The 17,500-nt window shown below is 45.2% G+C and overlaps 1 protein-coding gene across 1 annotated transcript in view; it reads left to right on the forward strand.

The window, feature by feature from the left end:
* The first annotated feature begins 362 nt into the window (after positions 1-362).
* Positions 363-17,500, forward strand: part of LOC139373917 (cyclin-dependent kinase-like 5) — a 23,952-nt gene continuing 6,814 nt past the window's right edge. Inside the window, exons 1-11 of the mRNA XM_071115008.1 lie at positions 363-383; positions 1,637-1,819; positions 2,116-2,236; positions 2,413-2,472; positions 2,848-2,938; positions 3,924-4,113; positions 6,783-6,866; positions 13,259-13,434; positions 14,187-14,436; positions 14,690-14,816; positions 15,026-15,290. Coding sequence (XP_070971109.1) covers positions 363-383; positions 1,637-1,819; positions 2,116-2,236; positions 2,413-2,472; positions 2,848-2,938; positions 3,924-4,113; positions 6,783-6,866; positions 13,259-13,434; positions 14,187-14,436; positions 14,690-14,816; positions 15,026-15,290 — 1,568 coding nt within the window. The remainder of the gene's footprint in view (positions 384-1,636; positions 1,820-2,115; positions 2,237-2,412; positions 2,473-2,847; positions 2,939-3,923; positions 4,114-6,782; positions 6,867-13,258; positions 13,435-14,186; positions 14,437-14,689; positions 14,817-15,025; positions 15,291-17,500) is intronic.

Consider the following 17,500-nt stretch of genomic DNA (forward strand, 5'->3'; position numbering starts at 1 on the left):
ACACCTGGGTAACTTCAGGATATGTGGAGGATCCACACCTGGGTAACTTCAGGATATGTAGAGGATCCACAACTTGGTTAACTTCAGGATATGTGGAGGGTCCACACCTTGGTAACTTCAGGATATGTGGAGGGTCCACACCTGGGTAACTTCAGGATATGTGGAGGTTCCACACCTGGGTAACTTCAGGATATGTGGAGGGTCCACACCTGGGTAACTTCAGGATATGTGGAGGGTCCACACCTGGGTAACTTCAGGATATGTGGAGGATCCACACCTGGGTAACTTCAGGATATGTGGAGGGTCCACACCTGGGTAACTTCAGGATATGTGGAGGATCCACACCTGGGTAACTTCAGGATATGTGGAGGATCCACACCTGGGTAACTTCAGGATATGTGGAGGGTCCACACCTGGGTAACTTCAGGATATGTGGAGGTTCCACACCTGGGTAACTTCAGGATATGTGGAGGGTCCACACCTGGGTAACTTCAGGATATGTAGAGGATCCACACCTGGGTAACTTCAGGATATGTGGAGGGTCCACACCTGGGTAACTTCAGGATATGTGGAGGGTCCACACCTGGGTAACTTCAGGATATGTGGAGGTTCCACACCTGGGTAACTTCAGGATATGTGGAGGGTCCACTGCTTTCAAAAAGATCTGAGGAGGATCCCAGATTTTGACACCCCTTAAAATACATCTAATCAGGTCCTTCCTGCTTTTTAGTGGCCTGCTGCTGTGCTCCCTTGATCAGAAATCTTGCCTGAAACCTGAAGATTTACATTAGCCCTGAGAGTTATTGTCGAGGGCCTAGGCTTTAGCTCAGTGGACAAACACTGTCTTGTGGCGCAAAGAAGACCTGGATTTCGAACGTAGTCCGTCACAGTATTTAGGGTTACTGTCACTGGTGTCCCACCATCAGTGGGAGCCACAGGAGGCTGGTGGCACCTTAATTGGGGAGGACAGGCTCGTGGTAATGTCTGGTGTTGAATCAGTGGAATGGTAACAAACACATCAAACACACAGAGGGGACGGCTGCCCTTTTACAACCTCATAACCAACTGGGCTATTTTGTTTGTTTTTTCACATTGTTTGTTACTCATTTTGTACATAATGTTGCTGCTACCGTTTAAAAAAAATGTTTTTGTTTATTTTGTAAATATTTTATCAACTCTATTTCTTGAACTGCATTGTTGGTTAAGGGCTTGTAAGTCAGCGTTTCACTGTCAGGTCTACTACACCTGTTGGTTAAGGGCTTGAAGGTAAGCGTTTCACTGTCAGGTCTAGGACACCTGTTAGTTAAGGGCTTGTAAGTCAGTGTTTCACTGTCAGGTCTAGTACACCTGTTAGTTAAGGGCTTGTAAGTCAGTGTTTCACTGTCAGGTCTAGTACACCTGTTGGTTAAGGGCTTGAAGGTAAGCGTTTCACTCTCAGGTCTCCACCTGTTGTATTCAGCATTTCACTGTCAGGTCTACTACACCTGTTGTATTCACCGCATGTGACAAATAACATGGATGTGTTTTATACCGTTCCATTCACTTCGTTCCAGACATTATAATGAGCCGTCCTCCCCTCAGCAGCCTCCACTGACAGGATCCCTCAGCGTGACACTCTTGACATGCTGTTTTCCAGGAGACCAATGAGCTGGTGGCCATAAAGAAGTTTAAGGACAGCGAGGAGAATGAGGAGGTTAAAGAGACCACGCTGAGGGAGCTGAAGATGCTGCGGACGCTGAAACAGGAGAACATCGTGGAACTCAAAGAGGCTTTCAGGAGGAGAGGGAAACTCTACCTGGTCTTTGAATATGTGGAGAGGGTCAGTGAATACCTAGAGGATGAACCTTTTTAATGATATCGTTTAATAGACCAGAACAGTCTAGAAATGTCCACTACTTTCTAGGGATGGCTGGGATCCGCTGATGATTGGATGATAAATCATCATGTGATATACTTAGCTACTGTTTTTGTCAGCAGGTTCCCTTTTAGAATACTGCCATAGTATCTAACCTGTTTTGCTAAGGGGTTGGATTTGTGGCACATGTTATACAGAGCATTGTGGGTAGTGTAGTTGTAGCTGTGATTGACAGTAGGACTGTGGATTCTGTGTTCCAGAACATGCTGGAGTTGCTGGAGGAACTGCCTAACGGAGCACCACCTGACAAAGCCAGGAACTACATCTACCAGCTGATCAAAGCCATCCACTGGTGCCATAAGAATGAGATCGTACACAGAGGTGAGGAACTCTTACCTTTACTAAAACGAGGTCACCTTTTCCTTTCGTTATGCTATGATGACGTGTTGAGTCAGAGGCAGGGCCTCCCAGCAGAGATGGTTTGGTCTGACTTTTGGTTTTGCCAAGTACCAGACTGCTGCCGCGTGTGAAAACTGGTCTCCTCTGTTTCTCCTCAGACATCAAGCCTGAAAACCTCCTCATCAGCTCTGAGGATGTTCTCAAACTCTGTGATTTTGGTAAGTAGAAATATGTCACTTCTAACAGAGTCATTAACTCAGTACATTAGATGTATGACGATCTCAGTCTCCCTGGTAAGCAATGGTCAGTATCTGTCCATGACTTCCTCTGTCTGTTTCTGGCCTGGTTTCCTGTAGGCTTTGAGCCAGTGTCTGTCCATGACTTCCTCTGTCTGTTTCTGTTCTGGTTTCCTGTAGGCTTTGAGTCAGTATCTGTTCATGACTTCCTCTGTCTCTCTCTGATCTGGTTCCTGTAGGCTTTGAGTCAGTATCTCTCCATGACTTCCTCTGTCTGTTTCTGGTCTGGTTTCCTGTAGGCTTTGAGTCAGTATCTGTTCATGACTTCCTCTGTCTCTCTGGCCTGGTTTCCTGTAGGCTTTGCCCGCAACCTGTCAGAGGGAAGTGATGCCAACTACACTGAGTATGTTGCCACTAGGTGGTACCGCTCTCCTGAGCTACTGCTGGGGTGAGTCCCATTAAACCTACTGGACCTGTGTGTATGGGTGTGTGTGTGTTTTTGTGTGTGTGTATTGGTGTGCGTGTGTGTGTTTGTATTGGTGTGTTTATTGGTGTGTGTGTGTGTGTGTGTGTGTGTGTGTGTGTGTGTGTGTGTGTGTGTGTGTGTGTGTGTGTGTGTGTGTATTGGTGTGCGTGTGTGTGTTTGTATTGGTGTGTTTATTGGTGGGTGGGTGTGTATTTGTATTTGGTGTGTGTGTGTGTGTGTTTGTATTGGTGCGTGTATTGGGCTGTGTGTGTGTGTACGTGCGTGCGTGTGTTGTGTGTGTTTGTGCGTGTGTGTGATTGTATTGGTGCGTGTATTGGGCTGTGTGTGTGTAGGTGCGTGCATGTGTTGTGTGTGTACATTGTTAAGTGTCTGTTTGTCTGCATAGCTGTCAGTCCTTACATACATATATCCTTCTCTGAATATTTCAGTGAACATGTGTATTAGTCTGGCCTTGATAAATCCTGTTTTCATGTGTGTACTACAGACACAGGGAGGTTACTGTGTCCATTTGATCGTCTAGATAATGGAGCATCATGTGGTGGGGCTCCTTCCTCTCCCACAGCAACTAAATCAACTGTTACATTTATTGACTCTTGGTATTTGAATTCCACCCACGCAAATATTTTCTCTCTTCATCACTCTTCCTCAGTCTCGGCGGCGCTCTCCTCTCTTCTCTCTCTCTCCTCTCTCTCTCCTTCTCTCTCTCCTTTCTGTCATTGTGTTCATCACCTTCTGCTGAACCAACATCATCATCATCATCACCATCATCATCATCTTCTGTCCTTGTTATTCTGAATGTACTCTTCTGGTTCAGTTTTACAAATGCATCACTTAAGCTGTTTTCTCTCTCTCTCTCTCTCTCTCTCTCTCCTCTCTCTCTCTCTCTCTCTCTCTCTCTCTCTCTCTCTCTCTCTCTGCCTCCCTCTCTCTATCCCCTCCACCCCAGGGCCCCCTATGGTAAGGCTGTAGACATGTGGTCAGTGGGTTGTATCCTGGGGGAGCTGAGTGATGGCCAGCCTCTGTTCCCAGGGGAGAGTGAGATAGATCAACTCTTTACCATCCAGAAGGTCCTGGGTCCTCTACCTGCTGAACAGATGAAGCTCTTCTACAACAACCCTCGCTTCCATGGACTACGGGTAGGTCAACTCTGGGGTCGATCTGTTGAGCTGTTCTGTCGTCATCTCACACTCCATCTCCGCTTTCCTCTCCTCTCCCATTTCTTCCTCTCTACCTCTACCTATCCCACCTCTCCCTCCCTCTACATTCTCTCTCCTCTCTTTCCATCTTGTCTATCTCTCTCCTCTCCTTCCCTCTCTCTCTCTCCATCTCTTTCCTCTCCTTCCTTCATTCCCTCTCTCTCCTCTCATTCCCTCTCTCTATATCTCTTCTCTGCTCTCCTTCCCTCTCTCTCTCTCTCCACCTCTCTCCTCTCCTTCCCCCTCTCTCTCTTTCTCTCTCTCCATCTCTCTCCTCTCCTTCCCTCTCTCTCTCTCTCCATCTCTCTCCTATCCTTCCTTCACTCTCTCTCTCTCTATCTCTCTCCTCTCCTTCTCTCTCTCTCTCCATCTCTCTTCTCTCCTTCCCTCTCTCTCTCTCCAGTTCTCCTCTGTCTCTTTCCCACCTATCTATCTGTGTGAGTCCTGGTGGCTGTCTTCCCAGTGTGGTCCGTGACTGAGTGGATTGAGTCATCATGTTATGGTGGTGTTCAGTGTTACTGTAGAAGAGAGAGAGACAGAGAGACAGAGAGACTGAGAGACAGAGAGAGACAGAGAGACAGAGAGACTGAGAGAGAGACAGAGAGACAGAGAGACTGAGAGACTGAGAGACAGAGAGAGAGAGAGAGACTGAGAGACAGAGAGAGACTGAGAGAGAGAGACAGAGTGACAGAGAGAGAGACAGAGAGACAGAGAGAGAGAGACAGAGAAACAGAGAGGCAGAAAGAGAGAGAGACTGACAGAGAGACAGAGAGAGACAGACAGACATAGAGACCGAGAGAGAGAGAGGCAGAGAGACAGAGAGGCAGACAGAGAGAGAGTGGCAGAGAGAGAGAGAGAGAGAGAGAGAGAGAGACAACTAGAATCTGAAGTCAAATGTCTACTGTTTGCTGATGATGTGGTGCTTCTGTCACCAACCAAGGAGGGCCTACAGCAGCACCTAGATCTTCTGCACAGATTCTGACAGACCTGGGCCCTGACAGTAAATCTCAGTAAGACCAAAATAATGGTGTTCCAAAAAAGGTCCAGTCGCCAGGACCACAAATACAAATTCCATCTAGACACTGTTGCCCTAGAGCACACAAAAAACTATACATACCTCGACCTAAACAACGGGACCACAGGTCACTTCCACAAAGCTGTGAACGATCTGATAGACAAGACAAGAAGGGCCTTCTATGCCATCAAAAGGAGCATAAAATTCAACATACCAATTAGGATCTGGCTAAAAATACTTGAATCAGTCATAGAGCCCATTGCCCTTTATGGTTGTGAGGTCTGGGGTCCGCTCACCAACCAAGACTTCACAAAATGGGACAAACACCAAATTGAGACTCTGCATGCAGAATTTTTCAAAAATATCCTCCGTGTACAATGTAGAACACCAAATAATGCATGCAGAGCAGAATTAGGCCGATTCCAATTAATGATCAAAATCCAGAAAAGAGCTGTTAAATTCTACAACCACCTAATGTTTCCCAAACCTTCCATAACAAAGCCATCACCTACAGAAAGATGAACCTGGAGAAGAGTTCCCTAAGCAAGCTGGTCCTGGGGCTCTGTTCACAAACACAAACACACCCCACAGAGCCCCATGACAGCAACACAATTATACCCAAGCAAATCATGAGAAAACAACAAGATAATTATTTGACACATTGGAAAGAATTAACAAAAAAACAGAGCAAACTAGAATGCTATTTGGTCCTAAACAGAGAGTACACAGTGGCAGAATACCTCACCAATGTGACTGACCCAAAATTAAGGAAAGCTTTGACTATGTACAGACTCAGTGAGCATAGCCTTGCTATTGAGAAAGGCCGCCGTAGGCAGACCTGGCTCTCAAGAGAAGACAGGCTATGTGCTCATTGCCCACAAAATGAGGTGGAAACTGAGCTGCACTTACTAACTTCCTGCCCAATGTATGTCCATATTAGAGACACATATTTCCCTCAGATTACACAGATCCACAAAGAATTCAAAAACAAACCCAATTTTGATAAACTCTCAAATCTACTGGGTGAAATACCACAGTGTGGAGGCTGGTGGACATTCATGCCTCCTGATGCACTCCCACACAGAGATACACACATTCAAACAGACAGAAACATGCATGTCCACCAGCCTCCTGATGCACTCCCACACAGAGATACACACCTTCAGACAGACAGAAACATGCATGTCCACCAGCCTCCTGATGCACTCCCACACAGAGATACACACATTCAGACAGACAGAAACATGCATGTCCACCAGCCTCCTGATGCACTCCCACACAGAGATACACACATTCAGACAGACAGAAACATGCATGTCCTCCAGCCTCCTGATGCACTCCCACACACAGATACACACATTCAGACAGACAGAAACATGCATGTCCACCAGACTCCCACACAGAGATCCATGGGAGGGGTGGTAATCATGTACCTGCTATAGTGGAAGCTGTGTTAGGCCCGTTAGCAGCATGTCTGGCCTCAGACACAACAGTCAGCTAAGCCTCCTGTCAACTCCAGTCAGACACATCTGAATTTCAACAAAGACACTGCACTCTGAAACCTCACAACTGTACGTGTGTGTGTGTGTGTCAGCAGTTCCCCTCAGTGAATCACCCTACAACCCTGGAGCGGAGGTACCTGGCCATCCTGAGTGGCCTCATGCTGGATCTGATGAAGGTAACACACACACACACACACACACACACACACACACACACACACACACACACACACCCCCCCCCCCACACACACACACACACACACACACACACACACACACACACACACACACACACACACACACACACACACACACACACACACACACACACAGAGAAAGAGACACACAATTGGTATTGCCAGTATTAGCACATTCTGGGTCCTCCAGGCTCAAACTAGACTAGTCCTGCTAATGGAAGGTATTCTGGGTCCTCCAGGCTCAAACTAGACTAGTCCTGCTAATGGAAGGTATTCTGGGTCCTCCAGGCTCAAACTAGACTAGTCCTGCTAATGGGAGGTATTCTAGTCCTGCTAATGGAAGGTATTCTGGATTCTGCAGGCTCAAACTAGACTAGTCTTGCTAATGGAAGGTATTCTGGGTCCTCCAGGCTCAAACTAGACTAGTCCTGCTAATGGAAGGTATTCTAGTCCTGCTAATGGAAGGTATTCTGGATTCTGCAGGCTCAAACTAGACTAGTCCTGCTAATGGAAGGTATTCTAGTCCTGCTAATGGAAGGTATTCTGGATTCTGCAGGCTCAAACTAGACTAGTCCTGCTAATGGAAGGTATTCTGGGTCCTCCAGGCTCAAACTAGACTAGTCCTGCTAATGGAAGGTATTCTGGTCCTGCTAATGGAAAGTATTCTGGGTCCAGCAGGCTCAAACTAGACTAGTCCTGCTAATGGAAGGTATTCTGGGTCCAGCAGGCTCAAACTAGACTAGTCCTGCTAATGGAAGGTATTCTGGGTCCTGCAGGCTCAAACTAGACTAGTCTTGCTAGCTAATGTATGTCTATGACTAAAGCTGTGGGTCAGTCAGTACTCTGCTGTGAGCGAGGCCTACAGTACATCACACTTTCCTCAGGAGATGAATGGTGTGATAAACCCTCCCACCCATCTCTCTGTCTCTGGATCGACATGGTGAAAAGCCACAACAGTTGTTTTTATAATGGTCTGAGTCTCTAGCATTTCTATACAGCGCGTGATAATGAATTCTGTAACCAACAGATGTAGAGCTCTGTGTTACGAATGCTGTAGCTCAGTTAGTAGAGCACGGCGCTTGCAACGCCAGGGTTGTGGGTTCAATTCCCACTGAGGACCACTATGAAAATGTATGAACTCACTATTGTAAGTTGCTCTAGATGAGAGTGTCTGTTAAATTGCTCAAATGTAAATGTGCTTCACTCTATATACAAAACAATATATTTGACTTGAACTATAGTTTAATGATAATAAAATAAACTTTTGATTATATATACAGTACCAGCCTAAAGTTTGGACACACCTTCTCATTCAAGGGTTTTTCTGTATTTCAAATCAAATCAAATTGTATTTGTCACATGCGCTGAATACAACAGGTGTAGTAGACCTTACCGTGAAATGCTGAATACAACAGGTGTAGGTAGACCTTACAGTGAAATGCTGAATACAACAGGTGTAGTAGACCTTACAGTGAAATGCTGAATACAACAGGTGTAGTAGACCTTACAGTGAAATGCTGAATACAACAGGTGTAGTAGACCTTACAGTGAAATGCTGAATACAACAGGTGTAGTAGACCTTACAGTGAAATGCTGAATACAACAGGTGTAGTAGACCTTACAGTGAAATGCTGAATACAACAGGTGTAGGTAGACCTTACAGTGAAATGCTGAATACAACAGGTGTAGTAGACCTTACAGTGAAATGCTGAATACAACAGGTGTAGGTAGACCTTACCGTGAAATGCTGAATACAACAGGTGGAGGTAGACCTTATCGTGAAATGCTGAATACAACAGGTGTAGTAGACCTTACCGTGAAATGCTGAATACAACAGGTGTAGTAGACCTTACAGTGAAATGCTGAATACAACAGGTGTAGGTAGACCTTACAGTGAAATGCTGAATACAACAGGTGTAGTAGACCTTACAGTGAAATGCTGAATACAACAGGTGTAGTAGACCTTACAGTGAAATGCTGAATACAACAGGTGTAGTAGACCTTACAGTGAAATGCTGAATACAACAGGTGTAGGTAGACCTTACCGTGAAATGCTGAATACAACAGGTGGAGGTAGACCTTACCGTGAAATGCTTACTTACAAGCCCTTAACCAACAATGCAATTTTTTTTAAATACCTAAAAATAAATAAAGTAACAAATAATTAAATAGCAGCAGTAAAATAACAATTTTGACCATTTTAAGGCCTTCCTCTGACACCGCCTGGTATAGACGTCCTGGATGGCAGGAAGCTTTGCCCCAGTGATGTACCGAGCTGTACACGCTACCCTCTGTAGTGCCTTGCGTCGGAGGCCGAGCAGTTGCCGTACCAGGCAGTGATGCAACCAGTCAGGATGCTCTCGATGGTGTAGCTGTAGAACCTTTTAAGGATCTGAGGACCCATGCCAAATATTTTCAGTCTCCTGAGGGGGAATAGGTTTTGTCATACCCTCTTCACGACTGTCTTGGTGTGCTTGGACCATGTTAGTTTGTTGGTGATGTGGACACCAAGGAACTTGAAGCTTTCAACTTGCTCCACTACAGTCCCGTCAATGAGAATGAGGGTGTGCTCGGTCCTCTTTTTCCTGTAGTCCACAATCATCTCCTTTGTCTTGATCACGTTCAGGGAGAGGTTGTTGTCCTGGCACCACACGGACAGGTCTCTGACCTCCTCCCTATAGGCTGTCTCGTTGTTATCGGTGATCAGGCCTACCACTATTGTGTCATCGGCAAACTTAATGATAGGGTTGGAGTCGTGCCTGGCCGTGCAGTCATGGGTGAGCAGGGAGTACAGGAGGGGACTGAGCACACACCCCTGAGGGGCCCCCGGGTTGAGGATCAGCGTGGCGGATGTGTTGTTACCTACCCTTACCACCTGGGGGCGGCCCATCAGGAAGTCCAGGATCCAGTTGCAGAGGGAGGTGTTTAGTCCCAGGGTCCTTAGCTTATTGATGAGCTTTGAGGGCAATATGGTGTTGAACGCTGAGCTGTAGTCAATGAACAGCATTCTCACATACTGTAGGTGTTCCTTTTGTCCAGGTGGGAAAGGGCAGTGTGGAGTGCAATAGAGATTGCATCATCTGTGGATCTGTTAGGACGGTATGCACATTGGAGTGGGTCTAGGGTTTCTGGAATAATGGTGTTGATGTGAGCCATGACCAACCTTTCAAAGCACTTCATGGCTACAGACAGTTTACCTTAGTGTTCTTGGGCACAGGGTCTATGGTGGTCTGCTTAAAACATGTTGGTATTACAGACTCAGACAGGGAGAGGTTGAAAATGTCAGTGAAGACACTTGCCAGTTGGTCAGCGCATGCTAGCAGTACACGTCCTGGTAATCCATCTGGCCCTGCAGCCTTGTGAATGTTGGCCTGTTTAAAGGTCTTACTCATCGACTGCGGAGAGCGTGATCACACAGTCTTCTGGAACAGCTGGTCTCTCAACCAGCTTCATGAGGTAGTCACTTGGAATGCTTTCCCAATAGTCTTGAAAGAGTTCCCACATATGCTGAGCACTTGTTGGCTGCTTTTCCTTCATTCTGTGGTCCAACTCATCCCAAACCATCTCAATTGGGTTGAGGTCGAGTGATTGTGGAGGCAAGGTCATCTGATGCAGCACTCCATAACTCTCCTTCTTGATCAAATAGCCCTTACACAGCCGGGGATGGTGTATTGCTGCAGAATTATGTGGTAGCCATGCTGGTTAAGTGTGCCTTGAATTCTAAATAAATCAATGCCAGTGTCACCAGCAAAGCACCCCCACACCATCACACCTCCTCCTCCATGCTTCATGGTGGGAGCCACACACGTAGAGATCATCTGTTCACCTACTCTGGTTCTCACAAAGACACAGCAGTTAGAAACAAAAATCTCAGATTTGGACTCATTAGACCAAAGGACAGATTTACACCATTGCTCATGTTTCTTGGCCCAAGCAAGTTTCTTCTTATTATTGGTGTCCTTTAGAAGTGGTCTCTGAACTGTTGATGTTGAGATGTGTCTGTTACTTGAACTCTGTGAAGCATTTATTTGGGCTGCAATCTGAGGTGCAGTTAATTGCCGATTTCTGAGGCTGGTCACTCTAATGAACTTGAAGCAGAGGTAACTCTGGGTCTTCCTTTCCTGTGGCGGTCCTCATGAGAGCCAGTTTCGTCAAGCGCTTGATGGTTTTTACGACTGCACTTGAAGAAACTTTAAAAAGTTCTTGAAATGTTCTAGATTGACCGACCTTTATGTCTTAAAGTAATGATGGACTGTCATTTCTCTAGGCTTATTTGAGCTGTTCTTGCCATAATATGGACTTGATCTTTTACGAAATAAGTCTATCTTCTCTATACCAACCCTACCTTGTCACAACACAACTGATTGGCTCAAACGCATTAAGAAGGAAAGAAATTCCACAAATGAACTTTTAACAAGGCACACCTGTTAATTTAAATACATTCCAGGTGACAATCTCATGAAGCTGGTTGAGAGAATGCCAAGAGTGTGCAAAACTGATTTATTTAACCCTTTTTGGTTACTACATGATTCCATATGTGTTATTTCATAGTTTTGATGTTTTCACTATTATTCTGCAATGTAGAAAATAGTAAAAATACACAAAAAAAACTTGAATGAGTAGGTGTGTCCAAACTTTTGACTGGTACCGTATATATATACGAAAGTATTCGGCCCCCTTGAACTTTGCGACCTTTTGTCACATTTCAGGCTTCAAACATAAAGATATAAAACTGTATTTTTTTGTGAAGAATCAACAACAAGTGGGACACATTCATGAAGTGGAACGACATTTATTGGATATTTCAAACTTTTTTAACAAATCAAAAACTGAAAAATTGGGCGTGCAAAATTATTCAGCCCCCTTAAGTTAATACTTTGTAGCGCCACCTTTTGCTGCGATTACAGCTGTAAGTCGCTTGGGGTATGTCTCTATCAGTTTTGCACATCGAGAGACTGAAATTTTTTCCCATTCCTCCTTGCAAAACAGCTCGAGCTCAGTGAGGTTGGATGGAGAGCATTTGTGAACAGCAGTTTTCAGTTCTTTCCACAGATTCTCGATTGGATTCAGGTCTGGACTTTGACTTGGCCATTCTAACACCTGGATATGTTTATTTTTGAACCATTCCATTGTAGATTTTGCTTTATGTTTTGGATCATTGTCTTGTTGGAAGACAAATCTCCGTCCCAGTCTCAGGTCTTTTGCAGACTCCATCAGGTTTTCTTCCAGAATGGTCCTGTATTTGGCTCCATCCATCTTCCCATCAATTTTAACCATCTTCCCTGTCCCTGCTGAAGAAAAGCAGGCCCAAACCATGATGCTGCCACCACCATGTTTGACAGTGGGGATGGTGTGTTCAGCTGTGTTGCTTTTACGCCAAACATTACGTTTTGCATTGTTGCCAAAAAGTTCAATTTTGGTTTCATCTGACCAGAGCACCTTCTTCCACATGTTTGGTGTGTCTCCCAGGTGGCTTGTGGCAAACTTTAAACAACACTTTTTATGGATATCTTTAAGAAATGGCTTTCTTCTTGCCACTCTTCCATAAAGGCCAGATTTGTGCAATATACGACTGATTGTTGTCCTATGGACAGAGTCTCCCACCTCAGCTGTAGATCTCTGCAGTTCATCCAGAGTGATCATGGGCCTCTTGGCTGCATCTCTGATCAGTCTTCTCCTTGTATGAGCTGAAAGTTTAGAGGGACGGCCAGGTCTTGGTAGATTTGCAGTGGTCTGATACTCCTTCCATTTCAATATTATCGCTTGCACAGTGCTCCTTGGGATGTTTAAAGCTTGGGAAATCTTTTTGTATCCAAATCCGGCTTTAAACTTCTTCACAACAGTATCTCGGACCTGCCTGGTGTGTTCCTTGTTCTTCATGATGCTCTCTGCGCTTTTAACGGACCTCTGAGACTATCACAGTGCAGGTGCATTTATACGGAGACTTGATTACACACAGGTGGATTGTATTTATCATCATTAGTCATTTAGGTCAACATTGGATCATTCAGAGATCCTCACTGAACTTCTGGAGAGAGTTTGCTGCACTGAAAGTAAAGGGGCTGAATAATTTTGCACGCCCAATTTTTCAGTTTTTGATTTGTTAAAAAAGTTTGAAATATCCAATAAATGTCGTTCCACTTCATGAATGTGTCCGACTTGTTGTTGATTCATCACAAAAAAATACAGTTTTATATCTTTATGTTTGAAGCCTGAAATGTGGCAAAAGGTCGCAAAGTTCAAGGGGGCCGAATACTTTCGCAAGGCACTGTATATATTTATGTATAGAGAGTTTTGTGATTGACCTTTTTTATTGTCAAACTGTAATAAAGAACTGTGTCCTAAACCCCTGTGGTCTCCTCCCTCTCTAGAACCTGTTGTTGCTGGTCCCTTCTGACCGCTACCTGACAGAACAGAGTCTGAACCACCCAGCCTTCCAGCCCCTCCGCCTCCTGGAGCAGCCCGCCCCAGCACCACCCTCCCCTAACCCCCCACGCTCCTCCAAGAGGAAGCCCCACAGCCACATGGAGAACACTGTGCCCACCAGGTCAGCACTGTAGGGGGTTGTTGGTGTTGATGTTGTTGTTGTTGTTGTTCTTGTCAGAACCCCGTGGCAACCAGGTCAGCACTGCACTGGACACCACAAGTGGTGTGGTTAGGTTCTGGATACTGCATGGGGTCTGGTTAGGTTCTGGACACTGAATGGGGTCTGGTTAGGTTTTGGATACTGAATGGGGTCTGGTTAGGTTCTGGATACTGAATGGGGTCTGGTTAGGTTCTGGATACTGAATGGAGTCTGGTTAGGTTCTGGATACTGAATGGGGTCTGGTTAGGTTCTGGATACTGAATGGAGTCTGGTTAGGTTCTGGATACAGAATGGGGTCTGATTAGGTTCTGGATACTGAATGGGGTCTGGTTAGGTTCTGGATACTGAATGGGGTCTGGTCAGGTTCTGGATACTGAATGGGGTCTGGTTAGGTTCTGGATACTGAATGGGGTCTGGTTAGGTTCTGGATACTGAATGGGGTCTGGTCAGGTTCTGGATACTGAATGGGGTCTGGTCAGGTTCTGGATACTGAATGGGGTCTGGTTAGGTTCTGGATAATGCATGGTTTCACATCTGGCTATGTTGTTCTTGCACAGATAAAATAAGCTACTTAGATATATGGATTAGCTATACCTGTACCTCTCAATATCTCTCAATCTCAATATTTTCTGATCTTAATACCTCTCTCTCTCCTCCTCCCTCCCTCCCTCCCTCCCTCCCTCCCTCCCTCCCTCCCTCCCTCCCCCATACAGAAGCCACGGCAGTAAGAGCTCGGGTCACCGTCACTCTAACAGTAAGGAATGTTCCAGCCTACCTCGTCATGGCGACCTTCACCTAGGCAACGACAGCTTCCTGAACGGCAACAAGCCCGTGTCGTCCAGCCTGAGCCCCACCCTCCACCCCAAGGCTTACATGACCCAGACCCTCAACCGCTCCATCACCTGTAGTAAGGACTTGGTCAACAACAACATGCCACACCTGCTCAGCCCCAAGGACACCAAGGTAAACAACGTTAGGACCTCTACTTTCATTAATAACTTATTCAGCTCCTTATGGACCAAACTACACTTGTTTACATAAATTGTATTCATTTAGTTTGTTTTTCCAACTGTCTTTGTCTTGACCTGTGTTTATTCTTGACATGCATTTTCATCTAAATGCACAAGGCTGAAAACAAAATTTTCCCGTGGTTGGGGACAATAAAGTTATTATCTTGTCTTATTTTATCTTCTCTTGTCTTCTCTTTATTTTAAAGGGCACGACACAGTTTGACTTCAACCTGGTTGGTGTTGGTCCCCCAGGGGCCAAGGCTCCTGACCAGCAGGGCCCTGGAGCCATGTACGTGAAGTCCACCTCCCGCTCTCAGCAGCAGCAACAGCAAGGTCCGCGGCCACCCTACTGAAACATGCACATAAGATTAATACATACCACTTCCTTAACACTTAAAAGGAAAAATGCTCTAGACTAGAATCCTGTCCAGGGGGTATACTTGAACATAAAGCTGCCTTACGGCCCTATGGGCCGTTCTGTCTCAGGCAAGACTACTTATAAATGCATTGCCAGCCCATTTTTTACATTTGAATATTTCCAGTAGGGCAGGGAAGACACTCTTCCTTTCTGGAGGGTAAGACCAATACCATGGAGAAACAACATGGCCGCCATGGTGGACACAACATAGACTCCACCCACAGCTCCTCCAAGAGTTCCAGCTCCTACCTGAGCCTGTCCAAGAGCCACAGCGCCTTGAGCAACAATGCCAAGTCTGTGGGTGGTAACCTTGGAGATGGGGTGAGGGGCGTGCACCCCGACGACCCTTCGGCAACCCCTGGAATCTCCGCCCGCTTCTTCCCTGCCAGGTAACATAGAGAGAGAGCCTTCAGGGGATGGTTAACCTATAGAGAGAGAGAGAGCTGTCAGGAAATGGTTAACCTTTCTAGGGCAGGGGTTCCGCTTAGCGGAAAACATTCCGCTGAAAAGGCAGCGCGCAAAATTCTAAAATATTTTTTAGAAATATGTAACTTTCACACATTGACAAGTCCAATACAGCAAATGAAAGATAAACATCTTGTTAATCTACCCATCGTTTCCGATTTGAAACATGATTTACAGTGAAAGCACAACATATGATTATGTTAGGTCAGAATCAAGTCACAAAAACACAGCCATTTTCCAGCCAAAGAGAGGAGTCACAAAAATCAGAAATATAGATCAAATTAATCACTAACCTTTGATGATCTTCATCAGATGACACTCATAGGACATCATGTTACACAATACATTTTTTTTTCGATAATGTGCATATTTATATAAAAAGAACCTCAGTTTACATTGGCGCGTTACGTGCAGTAATGTTTTGATTCAAAAACATCCGGTGATTTTGCAGAAATACTCATAATAAACATTGATAAAAGATACAACTGTTATTCACAGAATTAAAGATAGACTTCTCCTTAATGCCACTGTGTCAGATTTTTTTTTTACTTTACGGAAAAAGCATAATCTGAGAACGAAGCTCAGAACCCAAAATAGCCAGAGGAATATCCGCCATTTTGGAGTCAACAAAGTTAGAAATTACACCATAAATATTCACTTACCTTTGATGATCTTCATCCGAAGGCACTCACAGAAATCCCAGTTCGACAATAAATGACTGATTTGTTCCATAAATTTCCATCATTTATGTCCAAATAGCCACTTGTTGTTAGCATGTTCAGCCCAGTAATCCATCTTCATGAGGCGCAGGCACTTCGTCCAGACAAAAACTCGAAAAATTCCGTTACAGTCCTTTACAAACATGTCAAACGATGTATGGAATCAATCTTTAGGATGTTTTTAACATAAAACATCAATAATGTTCCAACCGGAGAATTCCTTTGTCTGAAAAAAAGCACTGGAACGAGAGGTAACTCTATCGGGAGCGCGCGTCATGAGACCAAGGCTCTCTGCCAGACCACTGACTCAAAGAGGTCTTATGAGCCCCACCTTTATAGTAGAATCCTCATTCAAGTTTCTAAAGACAGTTGACATCTAGTGGAAGCCGTAGGAAGTGCAACTTTATCCATATCTCAATGTGTATTCGGTAGGCCAAGCTTTAAAAAACTACAAACCTCAGATATCCCACTTCCTGGTTGGATTTTTCTCAGGTTTTTGCCTGCCATATGAGTTCTGTTATACTGACAGACATCATTCAAACAGTTTTAGAAACTTCAGAGTGTTTTCCATCCAATAATAATATGCAGATATTAGCATCTGGGACAGAGGAGGCAGTTCACTCTGGGCACGCTATTCATCCAAAAGTGAAAATGCTGCCCCCTATCCCAAAAAGGTTAACCTAGAGAGAGAGAGAGAAAAGAGAGAGCTGTCAGGGAATGGTTAACCTAGAGAGAGAGAGAGAGAGCTGTCAGGGAATGGTTAACCTAGAGAGAGAGAGAGAGCTGTCAGGGAATGGTTAACCTAGAGAGAGAGAGAGAGAGCTGTCAGGGAATGGTTAACCTAGAGAGAGAGAGAGAGCTGTCAGGGAATGGTTAACCTAGAGAGAGAGAGAGAGAGCTGTCAGGGAATGGTTAACCTAGAGAGAGAGAGAGAGAGCTGTCAGGGAATGGTTAACCTAGAGAGAGAGAGAGAGAGCTGTCAGGGAATGGTTAACCTAGAGAGAGAGAGAGAGAGAGATGTCAGGGAATGGTTAACCTAGAGAGAGAGAGAGAGAGCTGTCAGGGAATGGTTAACCTAGAGAGAGAGAGAGAGAGAGCTGTCAGGGAATGGTTAATCTAGAGAGAGAGAGTGAGAGCTGTCAGGGAATGGTTAACCTAGAGAGAGAGAGAGCTGTCAGGGAATGGTTAACCTAGAGAGAGAGAGAGCTGTCAGGGAATGGTTAACCTAGAGAGAGAGAGAGAGCTGTCAGGGAATGGTTAACCTAGAGAGAGAGAGTGAGAGCTGTCAGGGAATGGTTAATGAATGTTTGAAGGGCATGCTAGCTTATTGATTTTGTGTAGTCTTGGTGATGGTGTGTATTTGGAAATGTGTAGTCCCCTGAGGCCAGATCTGAACATTGTATTCTCGTTGAGAA

The sequence above is a fragment of the Oncorhynchus clarkii genome, chromosome 18 (assembly GCF_045791955.1).
Source record: "Oncorhynchus clarkii lewisi isolate Uvic-CL-2024 chromosome 18, UVic_Ocla_1.0, whole genome shotgun sequence".
Taxonomy (NCBI): domain Eukaryota; kingdom Metazoa; phylum Chordata; class Actinopteri; order Salmoniformes; family Salmonidae; genus Oncorhynchus; species Oncorhynchus clarkii.